Genomic DNA, 22178 nt, shown 5'->3' on the forward strand with positions numbered 1-22178 from the left:
ATTGAATCTGGTTCTTCAGGTGTTGGTCTCTGTTATCATCGAGGATCCAAGAGTTGGGACCGTTGTTTTTTTCATCACTTTTGCCTATTCTTTTTCACTTTCATTGTATCACTTAATTTTTAAGGTGTATTGATCTGGAAGGACAAAAACTTAACATTTTTTGTTGATGTGTATTCTTTCATTTTGATTAAGAGATATATCTTAATAATCAATGTTATCGCTATGGGGTAATTGTTTTGCTGTTATAAATTCTTGAAACTGTAATTCCCTCTTTGTCGTGTTAAAACTATATATTGTGATTGCAGGTTTTTAAAAAATTGCCCTTCGCAAATTGTTCAAAAAGAAAGCAATTCTGCTATTGATCAGTATAAAGACGCAATAACAAAGGTAGAAATAAAATGTCTCGCATGATATATTTTGGTTTGGGTTTGTATTGTGTGATTTCCAATGTGGATTAATTACTTAAATGATTTTGGATTATGATCATTGCATGTTTTTTCTTTTTGTTATTCTTTGTTTTGCCAGCATTTTCTACAAATCTGTTTATTGTGTTGGTGTGAAACTGCATTATAAGATTGTTTTAATTGCTTTGCTTTGTTTTTCTCAGTTTCTATTAGATGTTCTTTGCAGATATGAATAGTTATTTTACACCTATTTGATAAAAGATAGCGTCAAAACTCCTCCAATATGTGTTCAAGTTGTCCCCCTTCTCTTTCTAATTTATATTGTTTCCATACGCTCAACCATAACACTAAATTCCGAATTTCTTGCCCATAATGATGTGTCTTATATCTCATGGAGAAGTTCTCAAGTCCACTGCACTGTCCAACTTTTTTGCCCACTTCAGGTACTGCTTTTAGCATCAAAATCCTATGTATATCTAACCTTTCTTAGCATTTTCAGTTGTTTTAGGGCAATGATGTGCATGAATTAATACAACATAAACTTACATAGTTTGTGAGTTCAACCATTGAGGTTTCTAACTGGGTTTTGATTGTTTCACTAGACTTCTATTTGTTTCAAATGTTTAAACATGGACACTTCTAGCTGGATTTTCATTGTTTGGTTAAACTTATATGCTTCATGGTGCCTGTGAAATATAAGTTCACCATTGGTACATAATTAAGATTGGACTTGATATCATTCAGGTTTGATTCGTTCAACGCTCTTGATTGTTGTTTTCAAGCCAACTACTACATTTTCCAACAAATTTACAAGGAACAACCAAGCTGGATTACAGCCAGATTCCGTCAAATTATATCACTATTGGTATTCCAGCTGCCCACCTTACAGAAATTACAAGGTTTGCTCCGCTCTATACTTTGATACATTTCATTCAAATTCGTATATTTCAGTAAGAAACAAACTTTTATCTATTACTTGAGTTAGTCAAAGTTGGAAATAGATTGACTTAAGCAGAGTTGTATACATAATCTTCTACATGTTTTATGCTGTTTAAAAACCCGCAACATCGCGCGGACACCGTTGTTAGTAATGACTAAAGTAGGGTGTTATAAAATAAGTAGATGACAAAATTAAATATGTCGCAGTCAATAATTTCTTCGTTTTAAGGTCATTCCTTTTTGTAAAAAGATTAGGGACGACTTGGACAATTGACAGCTTAACCCAAAATCCAAATATTGTTCTTTTATTTATTTGTGTTCCTCTTTTGTGCAATTCAATGAACGGAAAGGGATCCTCTTTGGATCCCTTCCACCAAAACCTACTAATCAACAAATCTAGACCTTTGAAATTTGATTCAACGGCTAAAAATAGAGGATTCCTTTCAAAGTTATAATAATTTTAGCAGTTGGATCAAATTTCAAATGTCCGGATTTGTTGATTGGTAGGATTTGGTGGAAGCGATCCGGATCCCTTTCCCAATGAACTAGTAGTCTGATAATGCGTATTTTTTCCAACAACCAAAAAAAAAAAAAAAACAATCAATGTTTTGTAAAATTTCTCTTTTTCAAGTACAAAATTATTTGCGAACACGATTTGATACAAATTACTGGTTAGATTTGTTTTGACTTCAATCTTCGTGACACACGATGAAATAAAGCACACCGGTAGGAGCTCGAATGGGAAGGACAGATAAAAAAAAAAAGCAAAACCAAATAAGAAAGAAAATAAACAAATATAAAAATATGAAAACGTCCAAAACTATTAAAATCCGAAGAAAAGATGGTAAACGACATAATTCGCTTGAATTCAACCTGGGCTCGTAGCAACTTAGTAAGTCTTGTAGTTCACGTCATTCTCTTTGAACCTATATATTACAGATCTAAAATAGACATACCAAACCAAAATTGCTTCAATCCAGACAATTAGAAATTCCAAAACATTCACTTTTAAGATATAATTATAAAATAACCTATTAACACGTGAATTATCAATTTTCAATTACTTTTCATGATTGTCCCTGCTTCCTTTTAATTTTATTACTTGTGAAATAACTTAATTCTTGTCCTACAGCACGAGTACTTTTGCCACGTCACGCCCTATCTTCACTCTTAAGTTCTCTATTTCTTAAACTTGAAAAGTGGTCCAAGTTCTCCACTTTTGCTTCTATATCTAAGAGAGAAAGGGATCATTTCCGAATCATTTCCACCAAATTCACCTCATCAATTAATTCAGGCTTTTGAAATTTGATCTCATAGCTAAAGTTTTTATAACTTTTAAAGAGGTCTCTTGTTTTTAACCGTTAGATCAAATTTTTAAGGTCCGGATTGATTGATAGGGTGGATTTGATGGAAGAGATCCAAATATAATCCCTTTCCTATCATATACGAGAAGATCGATTAATGATGCAGAGACAGCAGAGGTGGCCAATTTCCTTACGCACATGGTGAAATTGACAAATACCTAAGAACACACCACAACATAATAGAGTCGATGAGCAAGTTCCTAAAGCCACAAAGTCTAACTATAACTATACATACAATGGTACAAAATAGGACGAGAAGGAGAAAAATATTCATTCCATTACTTCGGCTATTGAATATGTGTTGCTTTTATATATATATATATATATATATATATATATATATATATAATAACTAATTGTCGACAGTAAAAAAAAAAAAAAAAACTAATCATTATTGTCAACAAAAAGAATCCGACATATTATCGACCGATTTTCGACATTCTCTTCGTTATTATATCATGTGTCAACAAATCATGAAATAAGCAGACTTATCAAACAAACTGAATACTTATCAAACACAGAAATGCCTTTTCCATTTAGACTTTGTATCTCCTAATTCAAAGCTTCCTTGGAGTTCAAGTTCATTCAGGCACCTTTCATCGCACTTAGTTGTATTAGTGAATCCAAATCATGTCAATATTTTTCTCATCTTGGGTTTATTGGGATTTTTAGGGTTTTTGTATTGATTGATAGATTTGGAATGAATATTTTGTAGAAAAAAAATTCTAAGTTAACAATTATAAGTAAAAGTTTGATGAATTTTTGGAAGCTTCTATTTTATGATTCCATTGTTGTAAATTTCTGGTCCTGCCACTGAACATAACCACTGGAATTTGGGACTGGACCAGATAGACGATTGTTGGCCACACTAAATGTATTAAGCCTTTTGAGCTGGACAAGTTGTGCAGGAATTTCACCCAAGAACTCATTGTTTTCAAGCTTAAGCACATTCAGATAGCTACAATTCGAACGATTCGGGGGATTTTCCCCGAGAAGCTGTTCGATGAGAGATCAACATATGCTTAATATAATTTGAGAGGAATATAATATCACATGAGGATTTTCATGGTACATTGAAAATGCTTCGGAACAAGAACTCTGCATATAATTTAACTGAAACATAACTTAAAAGGAAAAAGGTTACTGGCTACCAAAGTTTAAATCCTCGATAGAAAACCCACAAGCGACGCACACTAGGAGCTCTTGAAGGAAAAAACAGAAAGACAAAGGAAAAGCAAATCCAAAACCAGCTGATGCTGCAATAACAACACTGTTTGACTCCAAAGCCTTAACTAGAGTCGATTGACAACGCTTCAGAGGCTTCCCACAAAGTCCAGCATTGTTTGCGTAACTTTCTGCAGTGATTGCAGTATGGCTCCCGAAGTTTGGGACTTGGCCAGACAAATGATTGTTGGCCCGCTAAATGTTTTAAGCCTTTTGATGTGGCCAAGTTGTGCAGGAATTTCACCCGAGAACTCATTGTTTTCAAGCTTAAGCACATTCACATAGCTACAATTCGGAAGACTGCGGGGGATTTTCCCCGAGAAGCTGTTCGATGAGAGATCAAGAGTCGTAATAAACGCTAGGATTCTACCAATATCTTCAGGAAGAGGTCCACTGAGCTTGTTGCCGGAAAGATCTAGGCCAGTTAAATATGAGCAGTTAGCTAAGCCCCGAGGAAAGTGACGTTTTAGCCCCAAATCCGAAAGCTTGATGTTCAAAACTTCGCTCTCGTTTGCGCGCCAGCACTCGATTCCCAGAAATTTGCAGATGAAGCCTTCGGTGTGGTTGCTAAAATCCCATGAGCTTAAGTAGCCTGGAGGATGAGGCTTTTATGCTTTTGAGGCAGCTGATATCACTCTCAAAACCAAAGCTGACACTACAACTTAGCAATAAGACGAAACAAATAAAAATGTTGCCAAGATGTTGTTTGCTCAACAAGGTATCACGTATTAAGGAAGCCATCAAAACGGTCTTAAAAATTTCTACTGTTTTAATAAAGTTGAAGCCAAATGACCAGAGCTAGAGATAGCGCTCAATCAAACCCACAAGTTCTCTGGCATTTAATAACACTGGAGAATGTGAAAGAACCCAGAAATTTCACTCGGAAAGAAAGTTCAACCAGAAAATTAATGCCCATATGGTCAAGACTTAACTTAAATGCAAGAGTGGTTATGCGTTCGTGTTTTTTTTTCTCGACTACCATTGTCAAAGAGAATTTTTTTATAATAATAGAAAAGAATTTGTAAAATAATGACCAAAGTAAGGTGTTATAAAGTAAGTAGACGAAGAGATTGAATATGTCGCAAGTAATAATTTCTTCATTTTGAGGTCATTTCTTTTTGTAAAAAGATGAGGGACGACTTGGACAATTGACAGCTTGACCCAAAATCCAAATATTGTTCTTTTATTTATTTGTGTTCCTTTTTTTGTGCAATTCAATGAACTAGTAGTCCGGCAATGCGTATTTTTTCCAATAAAAAAAAATCAATGTTTTGTAAAATTTCTCTTTTGCAAGTACAAGATTATTTGTATACATGATTTGATCCGAATTAGTGGTTAGATTTGTTTCGACTTCAATCTTCGTGACACACGATGAAATAAAGCACACCAGTAGGAGCTCGAAAGGAAAGAACAGAGAAAAAAAGGAAAACCAAATAAAAAAGAAAATAAACAAATATAAAAATATGAAAACATCCTAAACTATTAAAATCCGAATAAAAGATGGTAAACGACATAATTCGCTTGAATTCCGCATGGGTTCGTTGCAACATAATGAGTTTTGTAGATCACATCATTTTCTTTGAATCTATATATTACAGATCCAAAACAAACATACTAAACTAAAATTACGTCAATCCGAATAGTCTGAAAAGTTCAAAACATTCACTTTTACGATATGACCATAAAATAACCTTTCAAATTATCAATTCCCAATTACTTTTCTTGATTGTCCCCTCTTCCTTTTAATTTTATTACTTGTGAAATAACTTAATTCTTGTCCTACATCATGAGTACTTTTGCCACGTCAGTGCCCTATCTTCACTAGGGCTAGGCACGGGTTAGGTCAGATTCAATTTTAAAGGGATCGGACCAGACCCGCATTTAAAAGGAACGGGTCGGATCGGACCGGATACATCATATTTTAATACAAAAACCGGATCTAATCCGGCCCGTTAGAAACGGGCCGGGTCCACAGGTTTTTTTTTTTTTTTAAGTAAATCGCCATCTTCCTTGATGTCTCCGCCTCCGCCAAGGCCACGACGTCCTCTCCATCGACGTCGTGGTGCGGATTCAAGTAAGAGGAGAGCAGATTCAAGTAAAATGATGAGAAAAATCGAACTCGGAAATCACAATTGGAATTCAGAGTTGAAAAGGCCACCCGGATGGGATTATGCACGAATTCAAAACTACAATTGGAATTGAGCTCAGGTTATGCACAAATTAAACCAAACAGAAACTAAAAAACTGGAAGAGAAACAGAGCTTCCTCTGCAACTCTAGATCTTGCTTCGCTCCCAATCTACTGATCAAAGACAGGACTTGGTGGAATCACCAGAAACCGAGCTTCCTCTGCAACTCTCGATCTTGCTTCGCTCCCGATCGCCGTCCAAACGGAACCTGAAAACGAAGGTGTGGCACAGATTGCACAGCCACCGTGCATACTTCCATTTCTACCTTCGAAACCCTAAGGTCGCAGTTCTCTCTCTCAAACCCTCTCAACTCTTGGCCCCTATTTCTCCACACATCCGTCGTTTTTCGGATCCCTCTTTTTTCTTTAAATCAGTCACTTACACTATATATATATATATATCCGTATAAATGTGATTGTAATTAAAGATCAAAGGAGCTAGATTCAACTCAAAACGCAAAACCCAGAAGCCAGATTCAAAACCCCAAGGCGGCCTCTTGTTTCTGGCCATGGCTAATCATCGGTGGCCTGAAGTTCGTGGAGGAAGACGATAGAAGACATCTAATAATCGATGTCGTCCACGACGGAGGAGGACGATATGTAGTTGCTACAAAATAGAAGGATTGGAGGTGGGTTGCTGGAGAAAAGAGTAATTCAGTGTGAGATCTGCACCGAAGGGAGGAAGAAGATGGTTTGCCGGAGAAGATTGGGTTTGGGGTTGCCGGAGAAGATTGGGTTGTTGTTAAAGGTCCATGGAGAAAGAAAAGGCTTGAGGATGAGGAAGAAGTGGTGTTGAGGTTGAGCGATTTCGGTCTGAGACCAAGAGAGGGTAGGAAATAAACGGTCCGGCCGGGGGCCCCTTTTTTTCCAAGTTTTAAAACCGGCCCGCTCCGTTTTTTACAAAGACCCGCCCCGTTTTGTAATTATAATTTTTGGACCCAAACATTACCCATCCCGAATCGTAAGGATCCGCCCCGACCCGCAGGTCCAGAACCCGTTTGCCCATCCCTAATCTTCACTCTTAAGTTATCTATTTCTTAAACCCGAAAAGTGGTCCAAGTTCTCCACTTTTGCTTCAATATCTATCATATATGAGGAGATCGATTAATGATGCAGAGACAACAGAGGTGGCCAATTTCCTTACGCATATGGTGAAATTGACAAATACCTAAGAACAAACCACAACATAATATAGAGTCGATAAGCAAGTTCCTAAAGCCACAAAGTCTAACTATAACTATACATACAATGGTACAAAAGAGGACGAGAAGGAGAAAAATATTCATTCCATTACTTCGGCTATTGAACATGTGTTCCTTTTTTTTTTTTCTTTTTTTTTTATTATTATTATTATAAAATAACTAATTGTCGACTAGAAAAAAAAAAAAAAAAGAGACTAATCATTATTGTCAACAAAAGAATCTGACATATGATCGACCGATGTTCGACATTCTTCTCGTTATTATATTCATTCCATTACTTCGGCTGTTGAATATGTGTTCCTTTTTTCTTTTTCTTTTTTTTTTTAAATAACTAATTGTCGATTAGAAAGAAAAAAAAAAAAAAAAAAAAGACTAATCATTGTTGTCAACAAAAAGAAGCCGACATATTATTGACCGATTTTCGACATTCTCCTCGTTATTATATTATATGTGTCAATAGATCATGAAATAAGGAGACTTATCAAACAAGCTGAAGACTTATCAAACATAGAAACGTATTGGGACGTTTTGAACTAGAAGCCTCGTTTTGAAATATAGGTTAAACATCTATTCCTTTTGCAAATTTGATTAAACATTTTTCCTACAATTTTGGTACTTTAATTTTATTTCATTTTATTTCATTTGAAGTCTATTCACGTTAGCATTTCTTTTTTTCTTCCTATTTTTATGCATCTCTTATTATAATGATTTAATTTTTTTTATTTTTTATTAAAATATTTATTTTAGTAAATTAAATAGAATGTAACAAAACTCGTTGTTAATTAGGTACGTTTGATTATAATGGTACAAGTACATTTAATTACTTGGTACATTTGAATTTTTGGTCCATTTGGCTTCTTGGTACATTTGAATTTTTAGTACATTTAGTTTTTTGTACATTTGAATTTTTGGTATGTTTGTTTTCAAAACATAAGTTTTATTACTTTTTGTTCTAATAATGAGGAATTACATTAATTAATTTTTTTTTATTTTTTTTATAGAAAGAGTCGTTAACAATGTAAAAGTTTGAATTACTTTAATTAATTATTTTTTCTTTCTAGAAAGAGCCATTAATCAACGGATAATAACCTTTTTGTTCATTCAAAATTATATGATTTATTGTTATTATTTAGCATTATCTACAATAATAATGATTTATCTCCGATCAACTAAAAGTTGTTCCAGAGACTTATCAACCAAAAAACAAAACTATCTAGAGCATTATGTATGAATTAAACATATTTTTAAACATTTCAAAAAGATGAATATTCATTTTAATATAGTTTATAATTGGGTACATTTGAATTCGGGGTTGGTACGTTTTCGTTTGACGTACGTTTTCATTTAATGTTGGTACGTTTCCATTTGGCGTGGGTGTACATTTAGATTTGAAATGTTTAAATTTTTAAACTTAAATATAGTTGAAATTATTAAAATATATAGCAGATATTTAAATGTAAATTAATTTCAATTAATCTGAAGTAGTTCAAGTCTGAGTATCTTAATCAAATGTTTTATAAGCTTAATCAAAAACTCAAAAAGCATAAATGTTTAGTCTACAAAAGTCTAAAATGAGGCATCTAATTCTAATTTTCTCAAACGTATTTTCCATCTAGACTTTATATCTCTTAATTCAAAGCTTCCCTGAGGTTTAAGTTCATTCAAACACCCTTCATCGCACTTGGTTGTATTCGTGAATCCAATTCAAGCACCCTTCATGAATATTTTGTAGAAAAAAAATTATAAGTTAACAATTATAAGTAAAAGTTTGATGAATTTTTGGAAGCTTCTATTTTATGACCCTATTGTTGTAAATTTTCGGCTTCGCCACTGCACATAACCACCAGAATTTGGGACTGGACCAGATAGACGATTGTTGGCCACACTAAATGTGGAATTTCACCCGCGAACTCAGTGTTTTCAATCTTAAGCACATTCAGATAGCTACAATTCGAAGATTCGGGGGGATTTTCCCCGAGAAGCTGTTCAATGAGAGATCCACATATGTATATTATAATTTGAGTATAATAATAATAACATCACATGAGGATTTTCATGGTACACTGAAAATGCTCCGAAACAAGAACTCCGCATATATTTCACTGAAACATAACATAAAAGGACAAAGGTTACTGGCTACCTCAGTTTATATCCTCGATAGAAGACCCACAAGCGACGCACACTAGGAGCTCTTGGAAGGAAAAAACAGAAAGAAAAAGGAAAAGCAAATCCAAAACCAGCTGCTGCTGCTATAACAACACTGTTTGACTTCAAAACCTTAACTAGAGTACTAGTGGACTTCACTTGAGACGATCGACAAGGCTTTAGAGGCTCCCCACAAAGTTTAGCATTGTTTGCGTAACTTTCTATTGTAACTACAGAATTGTTACCGAAGGCTGGGACTTGGCCAGAGAGCTGATTGTTTGCCACGCTAAATATTTTAATCCTACTGAGCTGGCCAAGCCCTAGAGGGATGTTACCGGTGAACAAGTTGCTGTCAAGCTTAAGCACATTCAGATAGCTACAATTGGTAATATTTGTTGGGATTTGCCCTGAGAAGCTGTTAGAAGAGAGATCAAGAGTTGCAATGAACGAAATAATTCTACCGATATCTTCAGGAAGAGGTCCACTGAGCTTGTTGCTCGAAAGATCTAATCCTGTTAAGCTTGTGCAATTCGCTACACCATGAGGAAACGGGCCCTTGAGCCCCAAATCCGAAAGCTTGATATTTAAAACTTTGCTCTCGTGAGGGTGCCAACACTCGATTCCCAGAAAGTTACAGATGAAACCTTCTGTGTTATTGTTGAAATTCCATGAAGATTTTAGGTAACCTAAAGGGTCCTGAAGTGTTGCTTTTAGACTTTTCAAGCAGTTGATATCACTCTCAACGGCAGAGCTGAAACTACAACTTAGCAATAAGACGCAACAAATAAAAATGTTGCCAAGATTTTGTTTGCTCAACAAGGTATCACGTATTAAGAAAGCCATCAAAACGATCTTAAAAATTTCTACTGTTTTAATAAAATTGAAGCCAAATGACCAGAGCTAGAGATAGTGCTCAATCAAACCCACAAATTCTCTAGCTTTTAATAACACTGGGGAATGTGAAAGAAACCAGGAATTTTACTCGGAAAGAGAGTTCAACGAGAAAATTAATGTCCATGGTCAAGACATAACTTAAATGCCAGAGTGGTTTATACGTCCATCTTTTTTTTTCCTTGACCCCTAAGTGAAAGGAAAATTTTTCAGCGTAATTATCACAACGGTACACAATATTAGTGTCTATATTTTTATGGAAATAGACAAAAACACATCTCGGTCAAACGAAACTATGTACGATTCTCTCATAATATCCTTTAACAAAATATGTCATTCAGCATCTCAACCCAACGAAAAATCAATATAATAAACAAAATAACATGTTATAAAATAAAAAGACGACAAAATTGTTAAATATGCCAGCACTCAATAATTTCTTCATTTTGAGGTCATTCCTTTTGGTAAAATGCTGAGGGACGACTTGGACAATTAGCTGCTTGACTGGGGCACTCCCAGACCCTGCTAGTGTCTTTGAGGAAGTTGTTGGTTGGCTTCCTGAGATGACTCATTTTCATTATAAACTTTGACTTCTCAGACGTGAAGCACACTTCCCTTTCTAATGCATATATATATTTTTTTTAACAAACGATATTATCTACATTAAGAGAGAGGGGTATGTTAAGTATCACAAGGAACTAGCAATAATATGGTTCAAATTCACCTTTAGCAAGAATTGAACCTAAGATCTCTCACTTACAAATGAAGAGAAATAATACTAAACTGTAAAATTAGGTGGCAAAAATAATATTAGTACTGATAATTAGTGGAGCAAAAGCTACTTCTTGCCTGTGCATAATATTTTTTTTAACAAATGATATTATCTACACTAAAGAGAAAGGGATAGACTAAGCTTCATAATGAACTAGCAATAATGTGGTTTAAATTCATCTTTGGCAAGAATCGAACCTAAAATCTCTCAGTTATAAGTGAAGATGAATATCGTAAAATTAGGTGGCAAAATTATTATTAGTACTGAAAATTGGTGGAGCAAAAGCTACTTCTTATGGAAAACAGGGCAAAAGCTAATTCTTGCCCATGCATAATAATTTTTTTTTTTTAAACAAACGATATTATCTACAATAAGAGAAGAGGATAGGCTAAGCCTCACAATGAACTAGCAATATAATGAGGTTCAAATTTACCTTTGACGATAATCGAACCTAAGACTTTTTCACTTACAAGTGAAGAGGAACACTGTTAATTGTAAAACTAAGTGGCAAAATTATTATTAGTACTGAAAATTGCTAGAGCAAAAGCTGCTACTTGTGGAAAACGGGGCTTAAAGCTCAAGCTTATACGAAAGGGATAGTGAGACAAGAAGAAATAGCACATCAAGAAGAGAAATCCAAAACAAAGGATAATCAAAACCTTACCGGACGGATCCTAAGCGTACAATCACCCATTCGAGCATACCATATATCATATCAAATGGCTCAAACCCAAAACATTTTCTCATTAAAGATATGAATTTACAACGCTCATCATATAATTTGATCGCGTACTATATGGAGAATAATATGAACTCGTAAGGATATTGAAGACTAAGCAGAATCTCTAGGTGTGGCGGGGCATGATGCTTGCTAATCATTTCTTCATTGTTCAAAAGCTACCAATCATGAGCTAATAAAATGAACATGCAATTGTTAATAATAATAAGGCCATTAAAAGATATAGAACTTGATAACCTCTTTCAAATTTAGAAAAAAGAGATATATTAATCAACTAATCAACTTAGCTAAACTTAATTCAGTTTTTTTTTTTCCCTACCGTTTTTTCATAGGAAAATAAATAAAAAAATAGGAGGGTCGTAGCCTCTCTTTATTATCTTGGGCTTTTGGGATTTTTTTTTGGGCTTTTAGGATTGTACTGGTGGAGCCAGATTCGACCTGGGACCACGATGTTGTAGGCCCAATTGGTGAAGTCTCTTTTCAGCTCAGTTTCTATGTTATTTTCAGGGATAGTGCTACCCACACATCCACTTTTACACATCACACATTCTTATTATGGTTCGTTTAGAACTACTTTTAAAATAGGTAAAAGTGTTTTTTTGTGAAATGCTTTTGAAACTAATCTTTAGTAAAAATGCAAATAAATCCTAAAAAACACTAGAAGTGCTTCTTGCAAGAAACACTTTCTTTTTTTGTCAAGATGTCATGGTACTTTGCAATTCTTGCAAGTAAATCATTTTGTACCATGACGAAAATGCCAACAAATAATGATTAACAGAGCTCATAAGGTTTAGATAGGACTAGACCTTTTTTTTTTTTTTTTCTTTTTGCGGAAGAGTGAGAAAGCAAAAGCCAGTTTAGGAAATTAGGCATTCCCAATGTTTCTACTTTTTGTTCTGTAAAAACGAATTCAAGTTTTAGATAGGACTAGAAAGTGCGACCCGCGCGTTGTTGCGGGGCTATGATATATTATGGTGAAAACATATGAAAGATCATGTATCCAATGATTGTGGACCTAATAATCATGCACTCAACACCAAACACCAAAATGTCATCAAACCAAAGTATAACTTTCATTTAACTAAGTTCTTAGCACTTCAGTTCAATCTTAAGCTGAAAAGAGTAGTTCAATTGACTAAAATTACACAAAAGGGAGAAAGACATAACAAACAATTGTGTAAAGTTGTACAGTGACATTGATGCTGCAAGTTAAATATGAAAAATGTTCAAAAGAATGTAAAAGCTCAAATCATCCCTAGCATCAGTAGATTAACAATGAAAAAACAAAATTCGTATAAGTTTATATGCTTGTTGCTTGACAATTCAGCATGGGAAAAAAATGCAAGGGAAAAAATATTGTTAAATATCCGGTGAATAAGTGAATGACAGTGAACATTACATTTAGTATAACATGAATATGCATGTGGATAGTAAATACTAAGCAAGAATATGCATAGGTAAATAGTAACTATCAATTAACCATTTTAATTAACACTTTAAAAAAATTGTTTACGTATAAAAAATTCTAATACAAAGAATCATATGCTTTGAATATTATAAAAAGAAATCCATATACTATACAAACACAATCAGTATGAAAATATATATCATTTGACAATACAAAATCAAGCAATTTCTAAAGATGATAAGCAGATCCTAGATAGTGTTTATTACAGAAAGTAGAAACGTTATATCATATGCATTAAAACAATTAACAAACTTTCAATGGGCAAAACTAAACGTTTATTAATTAAAATCATTACATAATGATTGCTCACCTTTCGCCAATCAGTATATAGTGCAGACTTGTATTTTTATCAGTTGTTCCTAAAGTTCTCGGTCTCCACATTCTACACACGTGGACTTTAATCTTTATTGCCTTTTTATACGGTTGTACCTGATTGATAGGTGTTGGAATTGCGTCTTCCATTCCAGCTACTCAAATTAAACACAAATTTTGTAAATTTGCAAACAGTCATTGCAGTAAGTTTAAAATAAACGCTAGAATAACCTTTCAATCCCAAACAGTCATTGCATAGAAATCCCCATTAATGAAACCTTTATACACAAACCCTTCAATAAATTTATGTGCAAAATAATATGAAAATACCCTCTAATGTAGAGGGAATTGCACGTATGGAGATTCAAAAAAGAATATTCTCTCTGAACCCGTATGTGGCCTCTCCCAGCCTTTCAATCCCAAACACCCTGTACTTGTCCAAGCAATCCTTTATAAAGTCAGTCGAAAACAAAACATTGATTCCACGAAAAATTAAAAAATTCCTACTTTTAAACAGAAGAATCCTCACTGATAGCTTCAAAGGTGTTTTGTAAATCTCTCAGCATATCTTTCCCAATTGTATTTCTCACCTCCATCCTCTCCTACCTAACCTGAGCAATCCATGTTACCATACAAACAAAACCGAATTTGGTAGCTGGGTGAAAGCAAAAGCAAGCACTATTACATTCAAGTAAAATAAGGAATTTCAAAACATTATAGCAGAAAATCAATTACATACAATTTTTCTTTAAATACTCTTTAAATGCAGAAAAGAAAACTAACCTCTTGTAGAAGTGATGAGAAGGAATGAAAAATCAGAACACCACCTGTTCAAAAATACAAAAATCAAAAATCAAAATGAAAAAAGAAAAGAAATCAACTTTCAAAACTCTGCAAAATAGTGAATTTCTGTTTTGATCATAGTATCCTCACCATTATCTTTATCACTACCCACCTGCAATTCCTTGCTCTCTGTTTTCAAATCACTCTAATTCTCATCCCGGTTAACGGTTTCAAATCGCCACTAACTTGTACAATTCCCAAATCATAAAATTCCTGTAAGGGTATGCCGAAACACAAAATTCAATTTCATTGTGTACAGACCAACATAGAGATTGAGACAGGTTTTAACTTCTACAATTCTACACATTTTCGAGCCCTAAATTTTCTCGGAAACAAAAGAAAATGAAAGAAGTCATACCTGTTCGAAAGAGCGGATGCAAGTTTGGTGGAGTAGCGATGGCAAAGATCTCTAGTGAGAAAGCTAATAAGATGGAGCAAACCATTGAACAAAAAAACCCAGATTTTTAAAATTAAAATCACAAAAATTTCAACAAATATGTCGGAGAACTCACCAGGAAACCCAAGCTTTCGAATTGGCGATTTCCTGAAAATCAAGCTTTTCTAGGTTAAAATTTCTTCCCGAAGGCAACAGATCCAACATTCATGCAAAGAAAATTCGAATTGAAAAAAAATAATAATAATAAAGTTAGAGAGACATACCTTCTTGCGGAGGCCAACGATTCGGAGCTTGAGAGAGAGCTCGAGAAATCTGTGGAAGCAAATGGAAGAGCCAGCTTTTCCATGTTTCTTCCCCTCCACGATGAGCAACACGTGTATAACACTATAGGGGGAAGAAAATCCAACGAAAAGGTGCACGATGAGGACGTGGGGAGCAGCAAGGGAAATCGATATAAAACGGAGGGGCAAAACAGTCCGCCCACTGGTCATTCACAATGCCCAACCCTACGAGTTTTAGTATATATGATTTAATGCATGCTCAAGATTGGGATTTGGGAGACTTTTGGAAATTCATGGTTGGATTGTCAAATTGGTGTTGGGAATCTGGGTGTTCTGAGAATTAAGGTAAGGATTAGGTGTGGTGCTAAAGCACAGTTTATATTATTGCATAAATACTTGAAGTTATATGTTCTGTTATGATTTTTAATTCATTTATACTTGAAGTTATATTCAGTTTGTATATTTGGATTTCACTGTTTTTTAATTCATTTATACGTTCTGTTATGATTTTTCTATAATCTGCATGCTGAAATACTTGGAGTTAGAATTAATAAGGATTGAATGAAACATGGATTTTTTATTAGATTGGTATGGCTGACAAAGTTAAGAAGTAGTTTAAGATACAATCTAGGGAATTTCTTTAACTGAACGTAGTTGTTTTCATGAGGTAGATAAGTTACGATGCGGTGCTTCTACACCAAGAAGGAATTTTATATGAATACATTGAGTGATGTGTGAAATGGTAAATGTAATTAATCCTTCAACAAAACAAACAGTAAAAGGAATACCCATTCCCATCCAGCCTTCTGTTTTCTGCTTATCATACCTTTTCAATTTTGCTTATTTTTCATTGGTCATATGAAAGATAGTGCAATACCTTGGGACCAAAATATCTAACAAACTGGACTGGATATCTCTATTATAGAGAGTTTGTAAAAGTAATTTAGACATTATTAGTTTATATTAGTGTTTCACTTCTGTTCATTCACTCTATATTTTGTGTTGTATGGTTTTACATGAGAATTTCATAGTGATAGCATGTTGCAATGGTGTAAATGCAACTTTGTATTTGATTTGTGTTTAAAACTTAGTCCCCTTGGTGAATGATTTTTTCTTTCTTTTCAGCTTTAGTGTTTCAGTCGCATTAGATTGTTAAAGAATTCAACAAAAAGGCTTTCAAGGTTCGTGCATGTTTCTCCATAATTTCATCGGTTAACTTTTTTTTAGTTACATTTCCTTTTCTGTTCTAAATTATTGTGTTTTAGTGCTGCCTTAGTTATATCAACTTTGAAATTTGAACACAATTTTCTGAAATATAATGTTTTTTTTTTTGGAACTTTACATAATTTTGAGTATGCACTGCATTTGTTAAGGTATTTTTCATTCCTTTCGTGTTGGTATCTTGAAACTGACAATGTGGCTATCTGAAATATTCAGTATTGTAGGGCGGGTCAGTATAGCATTTGCAATGGTTTTTTCTCCTTCCCATCCCCATATACATATGATGAATGCAATTAAGAAGTCTAATGTGTGGTGACATTTTATAGCAGATTTTCTGGAAATTTTCAACCGGCAAATTCAGTTGATCTTTATACTGAACGATGGGATGACATTATTAAGAATTGAAAAGTAACATTTCCTTGGTTGTTGTTTTCTATTTCTTTCTCCTTGAAATGGTTCTTTTTCTTTTATTGTTTTCTGTTTCTTTCTTCTTCTTCTTTTCCTGTCTGCCTTCTGTTATCTATGTGGTAATTGCAAATTGCAAACAAACTCTGCTGCTTCTTCAAAATTTGTATTAGTTTATAAAATATCCATAGAACACGTACATAACGACTAAATTCTTTCTCATAGGCAGGTACCTTGTTGTAAACTGAAATAGAAAGGAACGAAGTTACCCGAAAAATGTAGAAGTCTTGAGTGGTGAATGATTCTTAGGATGAGTCGCGGACTAAGTCGCTCTCCTTAAGACGTTTCGCAACTCTGCCCAAAGTGTACAAGCAGTTCACAAACACCACGTCGTCCCCAGGATAAAACAGCACAGAACCTTCTTCCTTGCACAACGGAAGAACCTTCAAACTTACACCCTTTCGATATATTGCTATTAAATCAATATGTAAAACTATTTTTTCTTTCTCTCTTAGCCTCTTTGCATCTGCATGACTTGTATCTTTCTATCTTTTTATATATGTTGGTGTGTGTGTGTGTGTGTGTATAAATATATATTATAATAAAAAAATACGTTGAGATTGCAATCTGTAATCAATCAAAGCAATTGAAATCAAAACCGCAAGGAATAATGGCAATTGAAATCAAAACGGATAAAACCCACAACAGGACAAAACAAAAATCAATTCAAACTGAAAATTAAAACTAAAACGGTTCAATTGCATGTTTCATATTTAGGGGAGATAACTCCTTAAGCCAAAATTAATTGACTTTTAATATTGGTAATAAAACAAAACATAAATATATTTAAATATTTAAATAAAAACATAACTGCTCTAACAATCCCCCACTTGTTTTTATTTAAAATATATATCAAGCAACATATCATAAAGCTATGCATAAGCAAAGGTGTTTCTCAACTTGAACTTGTACATAGTGTTAGTGATCCAGATTCTACTAGAGTAACTTATAGTTTTGAACTCTATCTCTGACAACACCACACACATAACCTTATTAAGGTGAAGTTTAAAAAGCCAGCACTTACGGCCTTGTGCTTATATCCCAATATAGTGAACGCTCTAGAAACTTGCCCAAGATTTCATAGGAAGCGGCCTCACTTCCACATTCACATGGGTAAGACTATCAAGGATATTCCTATAGCTAGATATCCCACTCAACATAGAGTATAGACCTTACTAAGAGAAAAAAAATCTCAACCTAAAAACGCTTCGGGATGTCATGCTTCTTAGGGATGGACATGGAATAATATTCCAAATTAAAATTAGCAAGACTTCACTCATATCACTTATGACTTGTTATTACCCTTGAACCTATTTCTTGGGATCTCCAGTCTATAGGTTGGGTTGCTATCACAAATGACTCAATTTTCTACGGGCTTTAGTCCCATCCTTTTCGAGGTTTTCCAAACCTTTTCTCGTGCTAGTCCTTTCGTCAAAGGATCAGCCAAGTTTTCTTCATACCGTATATGATCCACTCTTACAGCTCCATTAGAGAGATAATCTCTTACAGTGCTGTGCTTACGACATATTTGTCGCCTTTTCCTGTTATAATAACGGTTTTGCACTTTAGCTATTGCCGTTATGCTATCACAATGGATCAAAATTGCTGGAATCGGTTTCTCCCATAAAGGGGTATCTGACAGTAGGTTTCTCAACCATCCTGCTTCTTCGCTTGTCGTAGCTAGCACTATTAATTCTGACTCCATAGTAGATTGCGCCAAGATAGTCTGTTTCTTAGACTTCCATGACACAGCCCCACCACCAATACTAAAAATATATCCACTAGTGGCTTTAGAGTCATCTGAAAGAGTATTCCAATCAGCGTCGCTGTAACCTTCTAGGACAACGAGAAACTTCTCATAGTGTAATCTGAAATTCATCGTTCTTTTAAGGTATCTCATAAGCCTCTCTATAGCATGCCAATGCTCCAAACTAGGTCTGCTAGTAAACCTGCATAAAACTCCTACGACATAAGATATATCAGGCCTAGTGCAATCAGTAGCATAACGAAGGCTACCAATAATACTAACATACTCAGATTGTTTAACACTGTCACCAATGTTCTTGAACAATTTTACACTAGGATCATAAGGAGTACATGCTGCTTTACAATCAAAATAATTATACTTTCTTAAAAAAAATTCTATGCAGTGAGATTGATCTAAAGAAAACCCATGTTCGGACCTAGTTATTTTCAAACCAAGTATTACACTAGCTTCACCCAAGTCTTTCATATCAAAATTAGCACATAACAAAGATTTGACATTATTCACAACATGAATATTCGAACCAAAAATAAGCAAATCATCTACATATAGGCATATTATAGTGCATATATTACTTTCAAACTTATAATAGATGCATTTGTCACTTTCATTTATTTTAAAACCATTCGAAGTAACCAAACTATCAAATTTTGCATGCCATTGTTTAGGAGCTTGTTTCAATCCATAAAGTGACTTATCTAACTTGCAAACTTTATTTTCTTGTCCTGGAATAATAAAACCCTCTGATTGATCCATATATATATTTCTTCCTCCAATTCACCATTTAGAAAGCTGTTTTAACATCCATTTGGTGCACAACAAGATCATGAATAGAAGCAAAAGCAAACAATACACGAATAGAAGTTATTCAAGTCACAGGTGAATAAGTATCAAAGAAATCAATATTTTCTCTTTGTCTATAGCCTTTGGCAACAAGTCGGGCTTTAAAATTTTCAACTGATCCATCAGGTTTTAATTTTCTTTTAAGAATACATTTGCAACCTATTGTTTTGCAACCAGGTGGAAGATCCACCAAGTGTCAAGTTTGATTTGACTCTAGGGAGTCGATTTCATCATTTATAGCTTCTTGCCACAAATCTGCATCTAAGGAAGTCAAAGCTTCTTGAATTGTATTAGGATCTTCTTGTAAGTTATACACATGAAAATCAAGCCCAAAATCTTTAGCTATTCGAGCTCTTTTACTTTTCCTAGGTTCTAATGCAGATTTGTTATGTTCTACAACAGTAGGTTCATAAATTTTAGAAGAATTAGAACCCCCACTATTTTGAAGATTAAAAGGAAATTTATTCTCATAAAAATCAGCATCAATTGACTCAATTATGACATGATTTTTCAAATCATAAAATCTATATGCTTTTCTATTACATGCATAACCAATAAAAACACATTCATATGCTCTACTAGCCAATTTTGATCTTTTTGGATCAGCTTTACGAACATAAGCTAAGCAACCCCAAGTTCTGAAATACAACACATTTGGTTTCTTATTTTTCCAAATTTCGTAAGGAGAAATATTTGTTTTTGAGTTAGGGATTCTATTTAACACATAACAAACAGTCAACACAATTTCACCCCACCAATAAGAAACAGCTCCAGAACTAAGCAAAGTAGCAACGGTCAATTCACAAAGAGTTTGATTTTTTCTTTCCGCTTTACCATTCATTTCAGGAGAATAAGGAGCAGTAGTTTCATGAATAATTCCATGAGACTTAAACAAATTAACAAATTCAGTGGAATCATATTCTTGTCCTCTATCACTACGAAATCTTTTAATCTTACGATTAAATTGATTTTCAACTTCAGTCAAGAAAGTTTTGAACATGTCAATAGCTTCACATTTATGTTTCATAAGATAGACAAAACAATAATTCGAACAATCATCAATAAAGGTAATAAAATAACGTTTTTCATTTCTAGTTAACACTCTATCAAATTCGCATATATCGGAATGAATTAAGTCAAGTGGTTCAGATTCTCTATTAACATATTTATGCGAAGTTCTAATGATTTTAGCTTGACTACAACATTCACATTTTTCAAAATCATTCAATGATAAGTTGGGTAAAAAGTCTAAGTTACTCATGGTCTTAACCAAGCGTTTGTTCACATGACAAAGTCTAGCATGCCAAGTATTAAAAGAAGACAACATGTAAGCAGAAGTAGACATTTTATCAATATTCAATTTAAACATTCCATCAGTAGCATATCCCTTTCCCACAAAAACCCCATTTTTAGTAAGATTATACATATCTGCTCCAAACGTTTGAGTGAATCCAGCCTTGTTGAGAAGAAAGCCTGAGACAAGATTCTTCCTTATCGCCGGAGCGTGCACCACATCTTTTAGTATCATGGTTTTTCCAGATGTGAACTTTAACTCCACCTTTCTAGTACCAGCAATATCACTTGAGTGCGAATCACCCAACAAGACTTTCCTTCCCTCAGCCACAGAATAGGTCTTGAAAAAGGAACGATCGTAGCAAACATGGCGAGAAGTGCCAGTATCCACTCACCATCCCTCGGATCCATCAACTACGTTGATTTCTGATGTCATTGCAATCAGTTGCTCTTCAAAAAGATTTTCCTGAGAAGCAGAGTTTTCCTTATAATGCATGGCAGATTGAATCCGTCTTAAAATTGTTGTAAACTGAAATAGAAAGGAACGAAGTTACCCTAAAAATGTAGAAGCCTTGAGTAGTGAATGATTCTTGGGATGAGTCGCAAACTAAGTCGCTCTCTTTAAGACGTTTTGCAGCTCTGCCCAACGTGTGCAAGCAGTTCACAAACATCACATCGTCCCCAGGATAAAACAGCCCAGAACCTTCTTCTTCTAATAAGGTTCTTCCTTGCACAACGGAAGAACCTTCAAACTTACACCCTTTCGATATATTGCTATTAAATCAATATGTAAAACTATTTTTTCTTTCTCTCTTAGCCTCTTTGCATCTGCATGACTTGTATCTATCTTTTTATATATGTTGGTGTGTGTGTGTGTATATAAATATATATTATAATAAAAAAATACGTTGAGATTGCAATCTGTAATCAATCAAAGCAATTGAAATCAAAACCGCAAGGAATAATGGCAATTGAAATCAAAACGGATAAAAACCATAACGGGACAAAACAAAAATCAATTCAAACTGAAAATTAAAACTAAAACGGTTCAATTGCATGTTTCATATTTAGGGGAGATAACTCCTTAAGCCAAAATTAATTGACTTTTAATATTGGTAATAAAACAAAACATAAATATATTTAAATATTTAAATAAAAATATAACTGCTCTAACATACCTGTATACATAGCAGAAATAACATCTAAGGATCTTAGGAGGAGATTTACTTACGTTAATCCTGTGAACTCCAAGGTAAATCGAGTCCTTAATTTTCGTGTACATTTTATTTTTTGATGTCTACTAGGTGGTTTACATAGTTTTTAACCATTAGATCACCAAACGTTATGTTTACAATTGTGTTGTTTCAGATTGTTGATAGAAATTCAATTTAAATGCTTTTGGAAAGATAGAGATAGAACTATA

The 22178-nt window shown here is 34.1% G+C and overlaps 1 protein-coding gene and 1 pseudogene across 45 annotated transcripts; both read right to left on the reverse strand.

Moving 5' to 3' along the window:
• Nucleotides 1-312: 312 nt before the first annotated feature.
• Nucleotides 313-4832, reverse strand: LOC125472356 (annotated as a pseudogene).
• Nucleotides 4833-9414: 4582 nt separating this feature from the next.
• On the reverse strand, nt 9415-15433 carry LOC103934380 (probably inactive leucine-rich repeat receptor-like protein kinase At5g48380). Of its 45 annotated transcripts, XM_048573862.1 has the most exons (8): nt 15151-15429; nt 15003-15034; nt 14849-14911; nt 14581-14703; nt 14431-14474; nt 14155-14258; nt 13646-13802; nt 9415-10914 (listed from the first exon to the last, which is right to left on the reverse strand). In XM_048573862.1, exon 8 carries the CDS (start codon nt 10306-10308, stop codon nt 9457-9459), a length of 852 nt encoding a protein of 283 aa, XP_048429819.1. In that variant the 5' UTR covers nt 10309-10914; nt 13646-13802; nt 14155-14258; nt 14431-14474; nt 14581-14703; nt 14849-14911; nt 15003-15034; nt 15151-15429; the 3' UTR covers nt 9415-9456. The 45 variants fall into 45 exon arrangements, 40 of the variants coding, with proteins under 40 accessions (XP_048429819.1, XP_048429842.1, XP_048429838.1 ...); XM_048573885.1 differs by lacking the exon at nt 14155-14258 and having other exon boundaries at nt 14603-14671; nt 15151-15433; XM_048573881.1 differs by lacking the exon at nt 14155-14258 and having other exon boundaries at nt 14603-14675; nt 15151-15432.
• Between the last annotated feature and the right edge of the window lie 6745 nt (nt 15434-22178).

The sequence above is a fragment of a genome, unplaced genomic scaffold, assembly GCF_019419815.1.
Source record: "Pyrus x bretschneideri cultivar Hongxiangsu unplaced genomic scaffold, Pyrus_bretschneideri_v1 Contig7, whole genome shotgun sequence".
Lineage (NCBI taxonomy): Eukaryota > Viridiplantae > Streptophyta > Magnoliopsida > Rosales > Rosaceae > Pyrus > Pyrus x bretschneideri.